The 16,570-nt window shown below is 35.4% G+C and overlaps 1 protein-coding gene across 2 annotated transcripts in view; it reads right to left on the bottom strand.

Moving 5' to 3' along the window:
• LAMA2 (laminin subunit alpha 2) overlaps nucleotides 1-16,570 on the bottom strand; it is a 527,500-nt gene that overhangs the window by 36,955 nt on the left and 473,975 nt on the right. Inside the window, exons 49-53 of one of the 2 annotated variants that reach the window (XM_033102537.1) lie at nucleotides 16,057-16,181; nucleotides 10,810-10,972; nucleotides 9,978-10,122; nucleotides 2,182-2,320; nucleotides 45-56 (exon numbers count right to left, since the gene is read on the bottom strand). In XM_033102537.1, the coding sequence (XP_032958428.1) occupies nucleotides 45-56; nucleotides 2,182-2,320; nucleotides 9,978-10,122; nucleotides 10,810-10,972; nucleotides 16,057-16,181 (584 nt within the window). The remainder of the gene's footprint in view (nucleotides 1-44; nucleotides 57-2,181; nucleotides 2,321-9,977; nucleotides 10,123-10,809; nucleotides 10,973-16,056; nucleotides 16,182-16,570) is intronic. The other variant, XM_033102538.1, reaches the window with a different exon arrangement.

The following is a 16,570-nucleotide window of genomic DNA, read 5'->3' as shown; positions in this document are numbered from 1 at the left end:
CAACACATGCACTTGAAGAAAACATGCATGAATTTAAATTTTACCTTGCTTTCATACTAGGTCAAAGGGAAGAGAAAAAAAAAAAACACAAAACATAATTTACTTATAATTATATTTTCATTTAGTAAAACAATAAACTTTAATCGTAAATATTTCTAAAAAAGCACCTCACAGGGATCTTGAAAGGAATTTAAAAATTGACAGCACAGAAAACAGACGTGCCCTTGATGACAGTGAAATTAGAATCCAACGACGACTATTTCCCCCATTATTTTCTTGGAAATTTTTTTATTTTGGAATATGAATTTAAAGTACTCATTTCTCTCAATCTTATGAGTGGAAAAATGTACAAATGTTGCTATGCTGTAGTATTTATAAGTAGCTTACAAATATTGCCTCTCAAACAGCTTAAACTTAATATACGTAAAATCTTTTATATTTACCACATCTTTTGTACTTTATCATATTAAGATCCTATCTGTGGGCAAAATAACAGCTAACCATGAATGCACGGCTTCTTGATTAGTCAAAATATGTCTAAAGATTATTTTAAAATAATGTGCCATACCATAGAATTATATTTATAAAATGCTATACTGTGAAAGTAAAAACATCTTCGCAATAAAGACTCATTAGATTAATTTGCAAAATAATATACTCATCTCAATGAAGTCAACATATACACCTTTAGACATACTTCTAAATATCACTTTATGGTAATTAAAACCAACTCATCAATAGAATAAATGAAGATACATTTGGATAGCCTTATTTTGATTATATTTAATTCACTCATAGAGCATTCAGTTAATGATTTTGCAAAGTAAATCTTAGACGTGAACAACTGCTGGATCCTTACTATTTATATGGTGTCCAGCACATAGCAGATGCTCAACTGACACATGTTGAATGAATAACAATGTCATTATTCAAATACATTTGATCTGCATGATTTTTCTGACCAGATTCTTTAAATCTATCTTCCTAACGCACATACCTTATCATGTAAATAAATGCTGAGCCAATTTATCTGCACCATGAAGCTTATCAACTTATAGATCAACTTAGAGGTTGGTGAAAAAGTAAGTGCTGTTTTTGCAATTATTTTTAACTTTTTAAACCGCAAGTACTTTTGCACCAACCTAATACCATTGAAAAACTTGTAATTACATAGTTGCCTGGTCTATGAGTTTAGATACAGGGAGAAGAGTAAATCTAAGTCTGCATGCTAACTATCATAAAATGAGACTGAAGTTTCGTTTGGGAAATATGTAAATAATTGCTTACCATATTTTTTTTGGTTATTCTGAGACCTTCCATTTGTAACATGTCTTTTTAGAGTAGAAACACCTAAACAGGACTTTTTCTTAACCAGTAAAAACTAACTAAATAAAACAAACATTAAAAGCATGGTAGCCTGTCTTTGTATTGAATTCTTAGGGTTTAACCAAACCAATTCATTCCATTTTAATTAAATTCTAGTAACATTTATTAAGCGTCGACTACCCTATAACTAATTTATTATAAGATGTTTTATAACAAGCAGTAAATTAATTAAATATCACATGAAATATTTTCTAACATTTCTTAGTTACTTGTATTTATTTTTTGAACTAACTCAACTATGAGCTAAATATATCTCCCCATCCTGTAATCTAAAAAAAACATATGTGAAGTTGAAAAAAAAATGTTGGCATGGGCATGAGAATAACTAATATAGCTTTAGCACTAGGCATATGGGAAAGCTCCAATACACCATTATCATGCTAATGCTTAGCAAGAAAATAGGTTACACTTGCAGCATCCTGGAACACTAATTTTCAGAACACTAAGCAATGTCAGAGTGCCATTATCTCCAGTGAATGTGCAAGAAGAACAGCAATTACAAGACCCACATCCAACGCTAGTTTCCACCTTTAATTACTTTTATAATTCTTTTCTTCGGGTGAATATATGGGAAACAGTGATTCTAATCCATCTCTTCAAAAAAGATATCAAATTACTCCTTTGGTTTCTAAATCCTGGTGTTGTTCTAACATGCAACATGATTTTTTTGATTAGGCCTCTCTGCAATTAAAGGTTATATGACATTCCTGTTGTAATTAAACGTCAGAACTTCAGTGAGGATAGTGGCCATTTAATTAAAACTTAATCCTTAGCTCTAAAAATGCACTGAATTACCTCAAGTTCCTCAGCGTTGGCAGACCACCGAAATATATTTTGTCATCTGCTTTCAAGTCAAGACCAAAATTGTTTCCAGAAGATGAAGTTGTTATGATCTCCTCCTGGTCAGTATCTATATCTATAATTGATATGTTGGCTGTAAAGGAGAAAGTTGAACACTTTATATGAGCGATACCGACCCCATCTATATCATCACTGCTATTTAATTATTGCTGTAACAACATTAATAAGATATATTATTAAACTAGTCACAAAGCGAGCATAAAAATAATACCCTGAACACCAGTGAAAGCAAACCAATCAAGATAAAAGAGAATTTTAGGTAGATAAACATAATGCAACCATTTGACATAGATTTCTGTAATATAGATAGTTAAAAAAAATAAAGTAAGATAATTAACTAATACTCAGAACACATCTAATTAGGAGTTAGATTATTAATTAGAAATATACTGAATCTGTGGCGCCTTCTGTACATTTCAGTATCCCCCGAGGTACTGGGGCTTAGGCTCATCCTCATAGTTATGTGGATGGGATGGTTGTGTATGGAAATGAAGAGACGGGACTGTTTGCTTTTGAAAGATGATAGGGTTCATGTCCTCTGTAAATTATATTTTGATGGAAGATGCTGAGTGTTGTGAGAGAGGTACAGTCTTCATGTCTAGGTCTTAAAGGTATTTCTAATATGATGAGGACAAGAATTCAGAAACAGAAAGGAAAAGGAAAAACGACAGGGACTTCTCTGTTTAAACTGCTGTGCTCAGAAAGCACATTGATCCCCCTCTTTATTCTGAAGAATCAAGCTAGATTCTTACTAAATGATGTGCTTTCTCACTATAATGTTTGCTTAGACTCCGACTTTAATGGCTTCACATACAGAGGGTGCCAAAAAAACGTACACACATTTTAAGAGAGGAAAAACTATATTAAAATGGTAGTACTCAATATATACCAACAACAAAAGATGAATACAAGTCACGTGTATACATTTTTTGGCACACTTGCTATATCTTAGTTGTATGGCTGCCCAGATCTTTCAACATGCTAACATGCAATGTGATGCTCCAACAGAGGGACATAGAGAAAGAAGTATTTCCCAAATTTATTTGACCATGGAACATTGTTATTTCCCCCCAACTCATTATCTTTTAGAAGAGTGTTGTTTGGAAAAGAAACAGAAATATCAAATACAAAATTCCATTGTAATCTGTAGCCTTTCCATTCTATAAGGAAGCATCATCAAAAAAACCAAACATAACTGCCTTTTAAAAAGACCAAAATAAAACATCCAAACCGATTAAGACCTCAAATCCTCAAATAGAATTTTATAAAAATAAACAAACAACAACAAACCCTAAAAAATAATTGTCCTATTAAAAATATTGAGCAAAGTAGGATTTTAAAATATAATTACTTTTATACACATATTCATTTCATACACACATATTGTTTTGTTGTGACTGATGGCTAAAATAAAAAAAAAACTGTCACAGGAATGTGAAATACAGTATGGGGAATATAATCAATAATGTTGTAATGACTACATAGTGTCAGATGGGCACTGGACTTATTGGGGGGATCACTGCATAGATAATATAAATGCCTAACCACTGTGCTGTACACCTGAAACTAATATAAAATAGTATTGAAATGATATAGTTAGGGTGCCAAAAAAATGTATACACATTTTAAGAGCTGTTATCTATGTATTTCTTTTCAAAGTTGAATTGAATTAAGGTAGCAATGTTCGCTCAACAGATGGCATTAAACAATTGAATGCTAGAATCACCATGTGACAGGAAGGACAGTCAAAGAAAATAGTGGAAGCACAGTTTGTCCAGTTGTTGTTGCACTTCCACCGAGACGTAAGAGCTTACCTCGTGAGAATTTTCCAGGACAATGGATAGGATGAAGAGGTGCGGTTGAGTTTCCTCCACATTCTTCTGACTTAACACCCCTTGACTTCTACTTATGGGAGACCTTAAAGGGTGTGGCGTACGGTAGAAAACTGGCTACACTTGCTGTACTTCAGAAAGAAATTGAAATGGCATGCGTACTGCTACAAGTGGACACTTTGGACGCTTTGGTCAGCATTGCTCAAGCAGTAGTTCGCCGTAATCAGAAGTGTCTGGACACTGATGGTAACCACTTTGAGCACCTCTTGTAATTGTAGAATTCAAATGTGACCTGTATTCATCTTTTGTTATTGGTAGACACTGAGTATTACAATTTTAATAGTTTTTTTCCTTTCTTAAAAGTATATACATTTTTTTGGCACTGTGTGTGTGTGTGTGTGTGTGTGTGTGTGTGTAGTTATAACCACAGGATGTAAAGTACAGCATAGGGAATACACAATGGTATTATAATAGCTATGTACAATGTCAGAGGGGTAGTAGATTTGATGGAGTTATCACTTTGTGAGGGGTGTGACTGTCTAATCATTATGTTGTTTTGTACACTGGAAACTAATAGTAAAATAAAATTAAAAAATAAAATAGTAAAATTAAATTAAAAAATAAAACCTTAAAAAATGGTTTAGAAGATAAAAACAACAAAACTGTTTTCAAGACTTTTTCTACATATTTCTTTTTTATCCAGATCAACAATGAAGTTTTCATACTGGGCCGTTGACTGTAACATGGAAATAGCCTCTTTCTATAGACCTGGCACATATTTCAACGGTGTCTGTGAAAATGAGATTCTGCCTCTATCTCAGACAAGCTTGTGACTGGAGGTAGTTTTCCTCCTTCTCTCTCACTGAATATATGCATTTTTAGAAGTCATTCTAAGAAAAATTGATTAAAGAGCAAAAACACAATTGAGCTGAAACTCACTGGCCCAAGTGTTAACTCTGGCAGAGAGACACAGGATGGCATATTTTTACTGATTTAAAGGAAAGGCTTTATTCTTCATGAGTGATAGCGATGAAGTGGGTACTGCAATGAAATGCTAACACTTGCTTTTATTTCTCGCCCTACTTCTTTCCCTTACAGAATAGCTATTAATATAAAATTTCAGACATTATTTATAGGTAAGCAGGGGAAAAATGGTTTTATTAAGTACTAGACCCAGAGTAAGGGCTTAACCAGCATTTTATAATCAATGCTGAGTTGTTATAAACAAATTGTTTTGGGGTGGCTGCTTAGCTCAGTTGGTTAGAGCGCTGTGCTCTGAACAACAACGTTGCTGGTTCGATCCCCACATGGGCCAATGTGAGCTGAGCCCTCCACAACTAGATTGAAACAACTACTTGACTTCAGCTGATGGGTCCTGGAAAACCACACTTAAAATAAATAAAAGATTAAAAAACAAAACAACACAAATTGTTTTTACTTTGGTAATTCTTTTCTTCTCTTAGTCCTTTGAAAATCTAAAGGATCTTTCTGCATCTTACGTCCATATCAACATACGTGGGGGATCTGGCACTCTTTATTAGTACGCAGTAGACTAACTGACTCTCAGAGAAGGTGGAGAATGCCTCCTGAAGGAGGCATTTGAATTTCAAGGGACAATGCTTTTACAGACTAGTTGAGATTAATACTGAATAACTAATCTGGTCCCTGAAAAGGAGCAATGACCCACATTGCTGAAGCCTTATTTGAATTCCTATCCCTCTCCTAGCTATGGAATCTGATCTCCCTAAAATCCAAGTGACCTCCCTACATCCAAACCCAATGTGATCCTTGTGGTCCTTATCTCAGTCCATGTCTCTGCAGTATTTGATATTGTTAACATTTCCTTCCTTCTGGGAAGTTTCTTCTTTTGGATTCCATAATGCCAACCTCTCCAGCTCCATTGAACTTTCCAATTTCATTCTCGGTATCCATCCCCGAGACCTACTTCTTTGAACACTTCTGAAATGCTTATGTTCCCTAATGTGTCTTCATTTGGCCACTTCTCAGGTTATTGATGATTTGAGTAAACTCAAGATTGTATCTGCTTACTACACGTTAACAACTCAGAAATATACATGCCTGAACCTGATTTTTGCCCAAAAGTCCACACTCAACAGGTGAGACACCATCATCTCTATACCTCCATAGTATTTTAAACTAAGCATCAGAATGATTCTTTTTACTCCCAAATCTGTATTATTTGGGGGCACTATGACCCACACTCACTCTTCTAAATTACAGTCATCCTAACGTTCTCCTCACCATTCCACATTGAATTAATCAATAACTGCCCTACTAATTGAATCTCCTAAATAACTCTAATATCTGTCCTATTTTTAAAAAGTTTTACCCAAGTATAATTGACACAGTATAATTTGCCCAAATCAACAAGTTCTGAGATATGTAAACATCCATGAATCACATCCATCACCACAATCAAGAAAATGAACATATCCATCACCCGAAATGTTCCTTTATGCCCCTTTGTCATCCTTCCTTCCTGCCCCTCCCTGCCTAACTCCATCTACAAATAGCCTCTATCTGCCGTGACTATACGTGAGTTTGCATTTTCCATATAAGTGTACATGAATGTACTTTTTTGTCTGCTTTCTTTCACTCAGAATAATTATTTTGATATTCATTCACTTTATGTGTATATTAAAAGTTCATTGTTCAAACATACGGTGATGGAAAGAGAACTGACTCTGGGTGGTGAGCACACAATGTGATGTATAGATGATGTATTACAGAATTGTACACCTGAAACCTATGTGACTCTACTAAAATTGTCACCCCAATAAACTTTAATTTAAGAAAAAGTTCATTGTTTTTATTGCTAGATCGTATTCCATTGTGTGGTATACAACAATTTGTATACCCATTCACCTATGGATAAATGTTATGAATGTTTGAGGATTTTTTTTTTTTTAGCATCACAAATAAAGGTGCTATGAACATTCTCGTGCAAAACTTTGCATGGATATATGCTTTCATGTGTCTTGGATAAATACTGTGTTTCCCCGAAAATAAGACTGGGTTTTATACTAAGTTTTGCTCCAAAAGACACATTAGGGCTTATGTTCAGGGGATGTCCTCCGAAAAAATCATGCTAGGGCTTATTTTCCCGTTAGGTCTTATTTTGGGGGAAACATGGTACTTAGGAGTGTAATGGCTGGTTCACATGATAGGTATATATTTAACCTTTTGAGAAGCTGCCAACCTATTTTCCAATGTGCCTGTATCATTTTACACCCTCATCAGCAGTGGACAAGCGTTCCAGTTGCTCCACATCTTTGCCAGCCCTTGGTATGTTCAGTCTTTTTAATTGTAGACATTCTAATAACTGTATAGTGGTATCGCATTGTAGATTTATTTTGCATTTCCCTAGTGTCAAATTCCACTGCAACTCTTACTTTCAGCCATCATTCATCTCCTGCCTAGATTATTATTAGACCTAATTGGTCTCTCTTCCTGCAGTTTAGTCTACTGAAAATTTATCTTTCTTATTTCTCCTTTCTCTGATTATTTTCTTTACAGACCCCTCTTACCCCCTTTGGGGGTCTTCATTTAATATATTGCTTCAATACTGCTGTTTGCTCCAGGGCTTTAGATCGTCTTATTCTAGATATAACTGCTTGGTTTTCCTAATTTCTATTAGCTACAATTATTTAAAACACAATGATGATTCTAAGTTATTCATTTCTCTCCTAGAGCTCTGCTGATCCTCAGATATGTGAAACTAATTGCCTGCCAATTACACAGCTTCCCTAGGCTGCTAAAGATCTGAAGAGTACCTTTAATACAACTTGTTCAAAATAGAACGCATATTTTCTAGAAAACCTGTTCTTGTTCCTGTAATGAATAGCTTGGCAAATGGCACTGCCATATTCTTGCTATTTAAGCAAAAACAAAAGAAAATAAAAAAAAATAAAAATGAATTATTTTTGATAATCTTTATAAAAAGACAAACAAAACAAAACTTAGCATCCACACTGAGTATCTTTCAACTCTATTCTTTCCTCTCTGTGGGGGTGGCTGGTTAGCTCAGTTGGTTAGAGCGTGGTGCTGGGAGCACCAAGGTTGCCAGTTCGATCTCCTCATGGGCCACTGTGAGCTGCACCCACCTTAAAAAAAAAAAAAAAAAAAAAAAAAAAGAGAGAGAGAGGGAGAGAGAAAGAGAGAGACAGAGAGACATTCTTTCCTCTCTGTTCTCATGGTTTCATTCTCACTCTTCACCTGGTTTTACTGCATCCTGTAGTATCTAAAATCATCACAAATGTACTTTTCAAGCTGCTGCTAAAGTAACTTTACTAAAGCACAGATCTGATGATGTGACAATGTCACACCCTTGATTAAAACTCTTACTAGTTCCCTATCACTTTCAGAATAAAGCTGAAACTCATTGGCTTAGCTCATAAAGGCCTTTTTGAACTGGTTCTGTCATCTCTCTAGCCTCATCTAATAATTTTCTGCCACACTCATCTGTTAGCCTGTGGATTTACTTGTAGTTCCTAAAGCATTTCCCAAAGTGTGTTCAGCAGAATGCTAATATTGCAGAAATGGGAAAATCTGGGTGATCAAAGATGTTTGGGAAATGTTGGGCCAAACAGAGTTAAATATTCTTAACCACCATGCAGAGCCTCTAACACACAACGTACATTGTATCTGTCTTACAGGGGAACAATGTATTCAGCAGTATTTCAATTTATATAAATACAAAAACAGTTTTTATCCAAACTGAGGAGTTCCTCCCGGGGTTCATGTTCTAAGGAAAAGCGTTTGGCAAATGATGTATCACTATGTTATGTTCTCTGAGACCCCCAAACTTACAACTCACTACTCTGAAATGTCCAAAGGTGCTTTTGCATGCAGGGAACACCTCAACTTCTGATTGTGTTTCAGGGGTACTCTCCTGGGAGGTGACCTCTCTGACTTAAATATCTCCCTTCTGAGATTCCTTGCCTGATTCCCTGCCTGCTGTACATATCTCGACACCGCAATTAGCTTTCTATCCTCTAAGCGCGGATTTACTTGTCTGTCTCCCCCATTAGAGCACATGTTCCTTGAAGTTAAGAATTTGTCCCAGACTTCATTTAGTTCTTGTATAGTACTTAGCTGATACTTGGCAGATATTTGTTAAATGCAGGAATGAAGGATGGTTCCAAGTTAAACCTAAAGTTCCATGAAATGGCATGATCAAAGTTAAATACGTCTAATTATATAAATGGATGTATCGAAGTTTCACTTGCAGATATTGGTAATTCTCTAGCACACAGAATTAGGGGAATCATACTTAAATAAAAATAGCAGCACACTCAGATCTAATAGACTTGGATTTCTGGTGAGATCATATATATATAAATAATTTGTAACCACATTAAGTCTGAGCCTGTTTCCTCTCCTCTCACACTTGAACAAAACACCTGCTTATATGAACAAATGAAATGTTTGTGAACATATTTTTAAAATGTCTTGGAACCACAAAAATGTTACATTTTTAGCTGTGCTCTAACAAACTCCTACAAATTCTACCTGTGGGATACTCTAAGGGAACCATCTTGGCAAAATAAGAAGAAAAGAAAATAAGAAGAAAAGAAAAAGCACACAACCTTTTTAAACCTACTATAGGATATAAATTTACAAGTTGTAAGACAGTTTTAGGCTTTGAAATTAAGCTCTCAGTTTCAAAAGAAAATGACAGAGAACCATTTGGCTCTTCAATCAGTCATGTCTAACCTAAACCACCTATAATCTAAGCCAAAGAAATGACTGTATTAATTTTTCACAGAATTTGTGAGTAACTGAAATTACAGACAAGGTCTTTGTCATGATTACGTACGTGAGAGCTTTGGAGAGCCTGATTAAGGCTCATAGTGCATTATTAGTACAGAAACTCACCTTGTTTTTGAATTCTTGAGAGGGTGAATGATTTCCATTTTCCATCATTATGGTTTTGATTGCTAACAACGGAAGCCATTCCTGAACCCAGATCATAGCTGACTTTTATATGCCCATCAGTGAGCTCTACACTCATGAAATCTTTCTATTAATAGAGTAAAACATACACCAGTGATTAGATACAGAGAGAAATACATGGGTATACAGTCTGTTTGTAGGGCTTATAATAGGGCCTTATGGCTAAATTACTGAATGTATTGATCTGTAATTGAAATCCATTTTGAAAATTGAATCAGTATTACTGTGTTGCAAATGTTCGCAGGTATAATATTATGGCGCAAATGGTCACAACCGAATTACTAAGATGTATCCTTTTATAACAGGAGTATAAAGTGGGTTCCTTTGAAAACATATTAAACAAACTCAAAGGTATGTTCCCTAAAAGAATTTACTAAGAAATATTTACCCAGAAAAAACAATGAGGAGATTTAGAATCATCTTTCCACTTAGGTCTCTAAAAGAAGACGAAGGAGTAGCTTTTGCTGCTCCATGATTCCATACCCAGGGAACCTTTACTGTGTGCTTCTCTTAAAGGATTATATGGGGAGTTATATTGAAAATAAATTATAATTAAATTGAATGCAATTAAAGTTATCAATGGAAATATACAAGCACTATCTGCATCACTCACTTTTAATTATCACACAGCCATCCCAGACTCCTTTGGACAATAATTACTAATTTAATAAAAATCTGATAATTGCATTAGAAACCTACAGAAAAGAAACAAAAAGATTTTCAATCAGGGAAGATCAGCTGTGCTTATCTTTACCAGGTCTCGCGTGGCAAGGTACATCAGGAGAGCACTTGAAGAAAATGTCCTGAACTTGAACATAACTGTGGAGATGTTGGGGTACCAGCGAATGGGGCGGCTGACCAGTGCATAGCCTTCTCCGTCAAACTGGATAGTCCCCTCACTATCTTCCACCTGAGGACTGAAGAGAGACATTTCACACGAATCAGACAATGTCTACTTGGTCCATCAGCATTCAATACATCAAAGTCTTCTGAGACTTGATTGTAAGCTGTTGTGGGGCAGAAACCATATCAAATATGTATTCCACCCTTCCATCCACTTCTCTGCATCTGCACTGCCACCATCCTAGACCAAGTAACCACCATCTCTCACCTGGAGTGTTTAATAACTAGGTCATTGATGTTTTAAATGCGTTACGTTTTGCTGAAGTGCTCGGTGGATAGCTATGGTGGTGTATAAATGTGTCTTAGTGGTATGAACTAGTGGTGTTTTTGGATGGGTTGAGAATGCATTATTATATTTGCAATATACACAACACAACAGGGGGTGAGTGTTGGATGAAATGGGTGCAGGTGGTCAAAATGTACAAACTTAGAGTTGTAATGAAAAAAGACGTTATGAAATAGGTCCCTACTTTCTGAATAGTTGCTATCCAATAGGTTTTTCGGAGACAGATTAGATTCAGACAATGAAGGATGCCTCTATTTATTTGTGTGTTTGTTTATCTGTCCTTTTCACTAGAATGTAATCTCTATGAGACCAACTAGAGATTGTGGGCCAGGCTCCATGCTAGGCACAAACTTAGCCATCCAGTATGGTACTTGGCTCATAGCAGAATCTGATAAATGTTTGTGGAATGAAAGAAATTTTAGTGTAGCAAATTGCCTCACAGAGACTATATTGACTAAATAAGTAATGCATGTATGCCTTGTAAATACAACGTTTAAAAAGATTTTTTTTCAAATGCACAGTTATCTATCATTTGTCTATCTGCCTCTCTATCTAATTGATGTTGTTACAGACTACGCTTTAATTGTGGAAATACTTTTTAAACTTTAAATATTTGCACATTAGCATATATTTGAATCTCTGAAATTGGAGTGTTGTATTAACTTGAGGGTAGAGAGGAGATATCGAGAAATATGATAATAATGTCACTGTAAAATAACAGGAGCCTAGAATCTTATTTGCATGAAATCTTGGCTAATGAGAGTGTAAAAATATTAGTGTAAACATATTAATGTGCTTGTGGAGGAAGAATTGTTACACATTTTAGACAACTTGCCTTTCTCTCTGTTCCTGGACCAGAGAGAAATTAAACTTTGAAGACTAAAGGGAGTAAAGAGTCTTAGTGTGTTTTTCATAAGTAGGTCTTTGTAATTTTAAGTTATATCTAATTTGGAGTAAGATCAAAAGATGTCATAATTTGTTTTTCTAATATGAGCTTAAAAGATGCTTTTTCAATATGCATGAAAAATGCTAACTAAAAGTTTGAGGAACTGAATCAGCCTATTAACAGTACAGTTGGTAGTAAATAAATTGGTGATCATTGGCCTTTGTTATTACAACAAATTCATTAATTTCTGGAGTATTACATTTGAGAATAGAGAACGTTGTGTAGAGTCTACTAGGAAGAAGTTCTTTGAAGTTCTCAAATACTAGGATTTTGCGTTATATACTGCCATGCTACCAAGGACAACCAGAAAGGGGTGTAGGAGTCACTTCTGACAGTTTTCTGGATGTTCTGGCCCAACGGATTACTACGTATAACTTAAAAAACACAAACAAAAGTAAATCAACATGAATTCTCACTACATAATGTCAGGATAAGTATTAAAATCAAAACAAAAATATCACAGTTTATTTTTCTTGTATAAAAACTCTGGGATATTTATACCTTAATGTCCTCGTGTCCTTGATTTACTTATTCCCTCAATATATCATAGAAAAAAATAGAGAATTAGATGGCAGGGACCCTGGAATCTGATGTGGAATCTCACTAAGGCCCTGTCACTTAACACTTCAGGTCTGAATTTTTCAAATGTGAGCTGAAAGGATTCAGTTACTGAATGACTTCTCAGGCCCCTTTCTGCTCCAACACTCTAGGAGATTGTCGTACGTGTAGTATTCAAACAAAAGGCAAATCGGAAGGAAAGAGTTTTCCTGCTGAGAACAGCTACAAATACAGAGGTAGATCAGCCTACTTCACTTAATTCATTGGCCAAAACCAGGTAAGCCTGGCTTTCAATTGGTGACTTAGAGAAGGGGGAAAAATGAGTCATTTCAGGTGTGGTCTATAATATTTCAATATTTAACATTATTCTAGAGTTTTCCTATTCATTTTGAATACATTTACCAGGAAATGTAACTATCTTTTTATTATTAATAAATGCTAAGTTTCTTAACTTGCTTTTTATTTCTCTTTTGAACCTTAATGTCTGTTCAAGTTAGTAAGGATTGATTATGCTATTTGGAACAGCCATGCTCTTCCACTTATAACTTGTTAACTATAGAACTAGATGTATGTTGGGGTTAAGTATATTAACATTTCATCGTCATTTCAATGTTCAGCTAAATACATTTTATTTGCAGCAGTTTTTCTTTTCTACTTTGATGTGAATGCGATTTTCAGAAATTTAAGAAAAATAAGATGCTTTTTTTTAATACCCCTGAAAGATTACTCTTTCTAAGGCATAACAACTATATCCCATCTACTGACTAATGCATAAATGTGAATTTCTAAAACTGACATTCCAAGACCTTATATAGAATTTTCTCATTCTATGTCTTATAGCTTCATCCTCCCCATATAATCATTTCTGTTCTAAAACTGGAATGATTGGTCTTTATGTTAAACTGTCATCTACGTTCTCCTGAAAAACAAACAAACAAACACCAGGAGTCCTGTAAAAATTATTCCTACAAATACCAAGGATTGTAGGAAAACAGGGTTAGGGCAGGTCACTCAAAATTTATGCAACGCTGTAATCAGAGCACTCACAAACATAGTAATGATCTTGACCAAAATATTATCATCGTTCAAAAAGGTATGCTAAACATTTTAAAATAAATAAATATTCCAGTAAATATAGAACTTTACCTTAAATGCAACAGGTGAAGGTAGTTTGATGGCAAGGAGTGTAAGGATGGGTTGACCCTGTTGACTGACTGTCATAGTAAAAATGCACAATTATGGAGGAGAACTGGGCATCGAACACTTCTTAGAGTGCTTGGCCAACCCAAGGCCAAGTTTGCGGGTGACTGGGCACTGTGTGCAGTCTGTGTGTGGGTCTGGTACTCCTGAGCTTGGTGTTTTCAGCTGTGTGGGTGCACTTTACTGCCTTTACGTGGTGATACAAACATTAATATGCTGGGAAGAGCTGTTATGAACACTCAATGAAATCATTTTCCCAGTTGTCAATCCTGTATGCGCGAATTCCCATTTGTGAAATAAGCAAAACATTGGTTTTCCATCCTTCCTAACTTTGGTCTCACTCATCCCTAGCACTCGAATGCTCTCTACAGGCTAGCTGCCATCTCCTCTTTTGCACTTTTACTCTGTGTCCAGGCTCACATCAAATGTCACCTCCTCCAGAAAGCAGATCTGAATGCTCATAACCGTACTATACTCTGAGTGTACCTTTTTTGTCATGCCTTGCGTTTTGACTTTTTCAGCATTTCCCTTTTCCTCCCTTCTTGGCTCTGAGTTTCTCAATGCCTAGGACTGGACCATATTCATACTAATATCAGGCAATTGAAAATGTGAATCACTCTTACCTGAAAAACACCCTACACACACACACACACACACACACACACACACACACACACTTATAACTATATTAATTTACATAATACTTTACATGCTGAAGGCATGGAGATCTTTGCAGAATAGATAATTAGTGATGTTATCTTAACACATGTTATGCATTGCTGAATAGACGTTTAAATGTTTGCGATGTTTTGTTGATCATAGGCTTTTGAAAATCCTACTTATACATTTACCAAAGACATGTTTAGGGAAAAGTTGGTATTGATTTGTGAGCAACAGAATATTAATGTGGACCTCACTGACTAGGTTGTATTGAAAGAATTTTACAGATAATCATTCCATGTTAGACTTTATGGACTATTATTGACCAAACCATGTTAAACTATAAATGGGTCAGGCTTTCAAACTGTCCTCAGTGCCATGTTGACAAGCCTTTAATGACAAGATAGAGTTGGAGGTTAAAACTTTGAGAGAGAGACTTTTTTTTTGAGGGGGCGCTACTTCTTCTCTGAAACTCTAGAGATGATGAGAAAGATATGTGAAGGACATTCTGCCACATTAATGGGGAATTTGGGTCTTGACAAGGAGTATGTGCCCTTTAAGTTGGAAGTAAAACAAATGCAAACTCCTAACCTATTGATTTTAGAGTTGCTATGTGTGTATATTAACCTACCATGTATTTAATTTACTATCATTAAAATCATTATCGGCTCAGTTGATTAGTAGGCTCTAAGTTTCCTAAGCCGAGAAATCCTCGACTACTAGCTAATTAGTCTATATTCTCTACTCAGTTTTATATAATAATATTTATTCTCTACATATGCTTTGTATGCTTGTTAAATATTTTTAAATGCCTACATTCTAACCTCTCTGTTATAATTGATGATGTGTATTATGGCACTTTCTTCTGGCTTATCTTGGCCCCTTCTTCTCCTTTTGAACTTAAACAGAATCTTTAAGGCCCATGGTTTCCACTTGAAACACTTACCAAACCCAAGGTGTTATTTGAAAAATCCTGCAGGAGATAAAACTTGCACTAGGGTTCTATATGTTGTTATAAATATAAGTGGCATGATTCCAGGCTTTGTGAAGACCTGAAGCTTAATTATTATAGTTTGAAAGAAAGCTCTCTTTAAAAGAAATTTTGACTACCGGATAGCCATACTCATGATAAACCTCCTGGACCTGAAGGAAAGTTGGAGTGGAAAGAGATAGTAAGTAGCCTCAACTGATTGAGGTTAAAATACATGACCTTTGAAAATTTTACAAAAACATATCACCATGTAAAACTACAGCTGGAGCAGCTCCCAGGACCTTGGAAATTGCCTGCACAAATTGGGGAAGAGACTTGAACTTGCATTAGCTTCATGGTAAATTCACGTTTGAATGTAATCACTTCAAGCCTGTTCTGTATCATCCACATGATAATAGAATATTGCAAAATAAAACTAGAGCTTTTATGATACACAGGTCAGACCATCTTGACTAACCTGACAGTACATCCTTTGCAGTCACCTTCTATTTCGCGGAAATTCCACAACCCTATAGGCTTGCTGTCAAAGAATGTTTCTCCCATACAGCCAGTGAATGTAATCACACGTACAGCATCAGCCTTCTGCAGAAAAAAATATAGTATTTGTTAGAATTTGTAATTTCTCAAACAAACCTTCGCATACCCGTGAGAGTTATTAGCAGCAGAATCTGGAGTATTCTTCACTCTTTCTGATATTCGTGGTTTGTACATATTCATCTTCTAGCCATATTGTATCCTCACAGATCCTGCTTATTTTGTGCTATATCAGTTTATCAACATTAGTCAATAAATAATTCCTAGCTTCTGACTTTAAGTGATCTGCTCATCGTCTTTGAGTTTCTACTTTTTTTTGGCTCTAACATGGACTTATTAGGAGAACTAAGTTAGGTAACTTACTTATGGTCCCACATTCAGCACCTAACACAGAATAGGTGTTTATGAAATCTTAGTGCTCTTACACCACTGAGAAC

This window comes from Rhinolophus ferrumequinum, chromosome 3 (genome assembly GCF_004115265.2).
Source record: "Rhinolophus ferrumequinum isolate MPI-CBG mRhiFer1 chromosome 3, mRhiFer1_v1.p, whole genome shotgun sequence".
In the NCBI taxonomy this organism is placed as follows: Eukaryota; Metazoa; Chordata; class Mammalia; order Chiroptera; family Rhinolophidae; genus Rhinolophus; species Rhinolophus ferrumequinum.
This window is presented reverse-complemented; position numbering and strand designations above follow the sequence as displayed.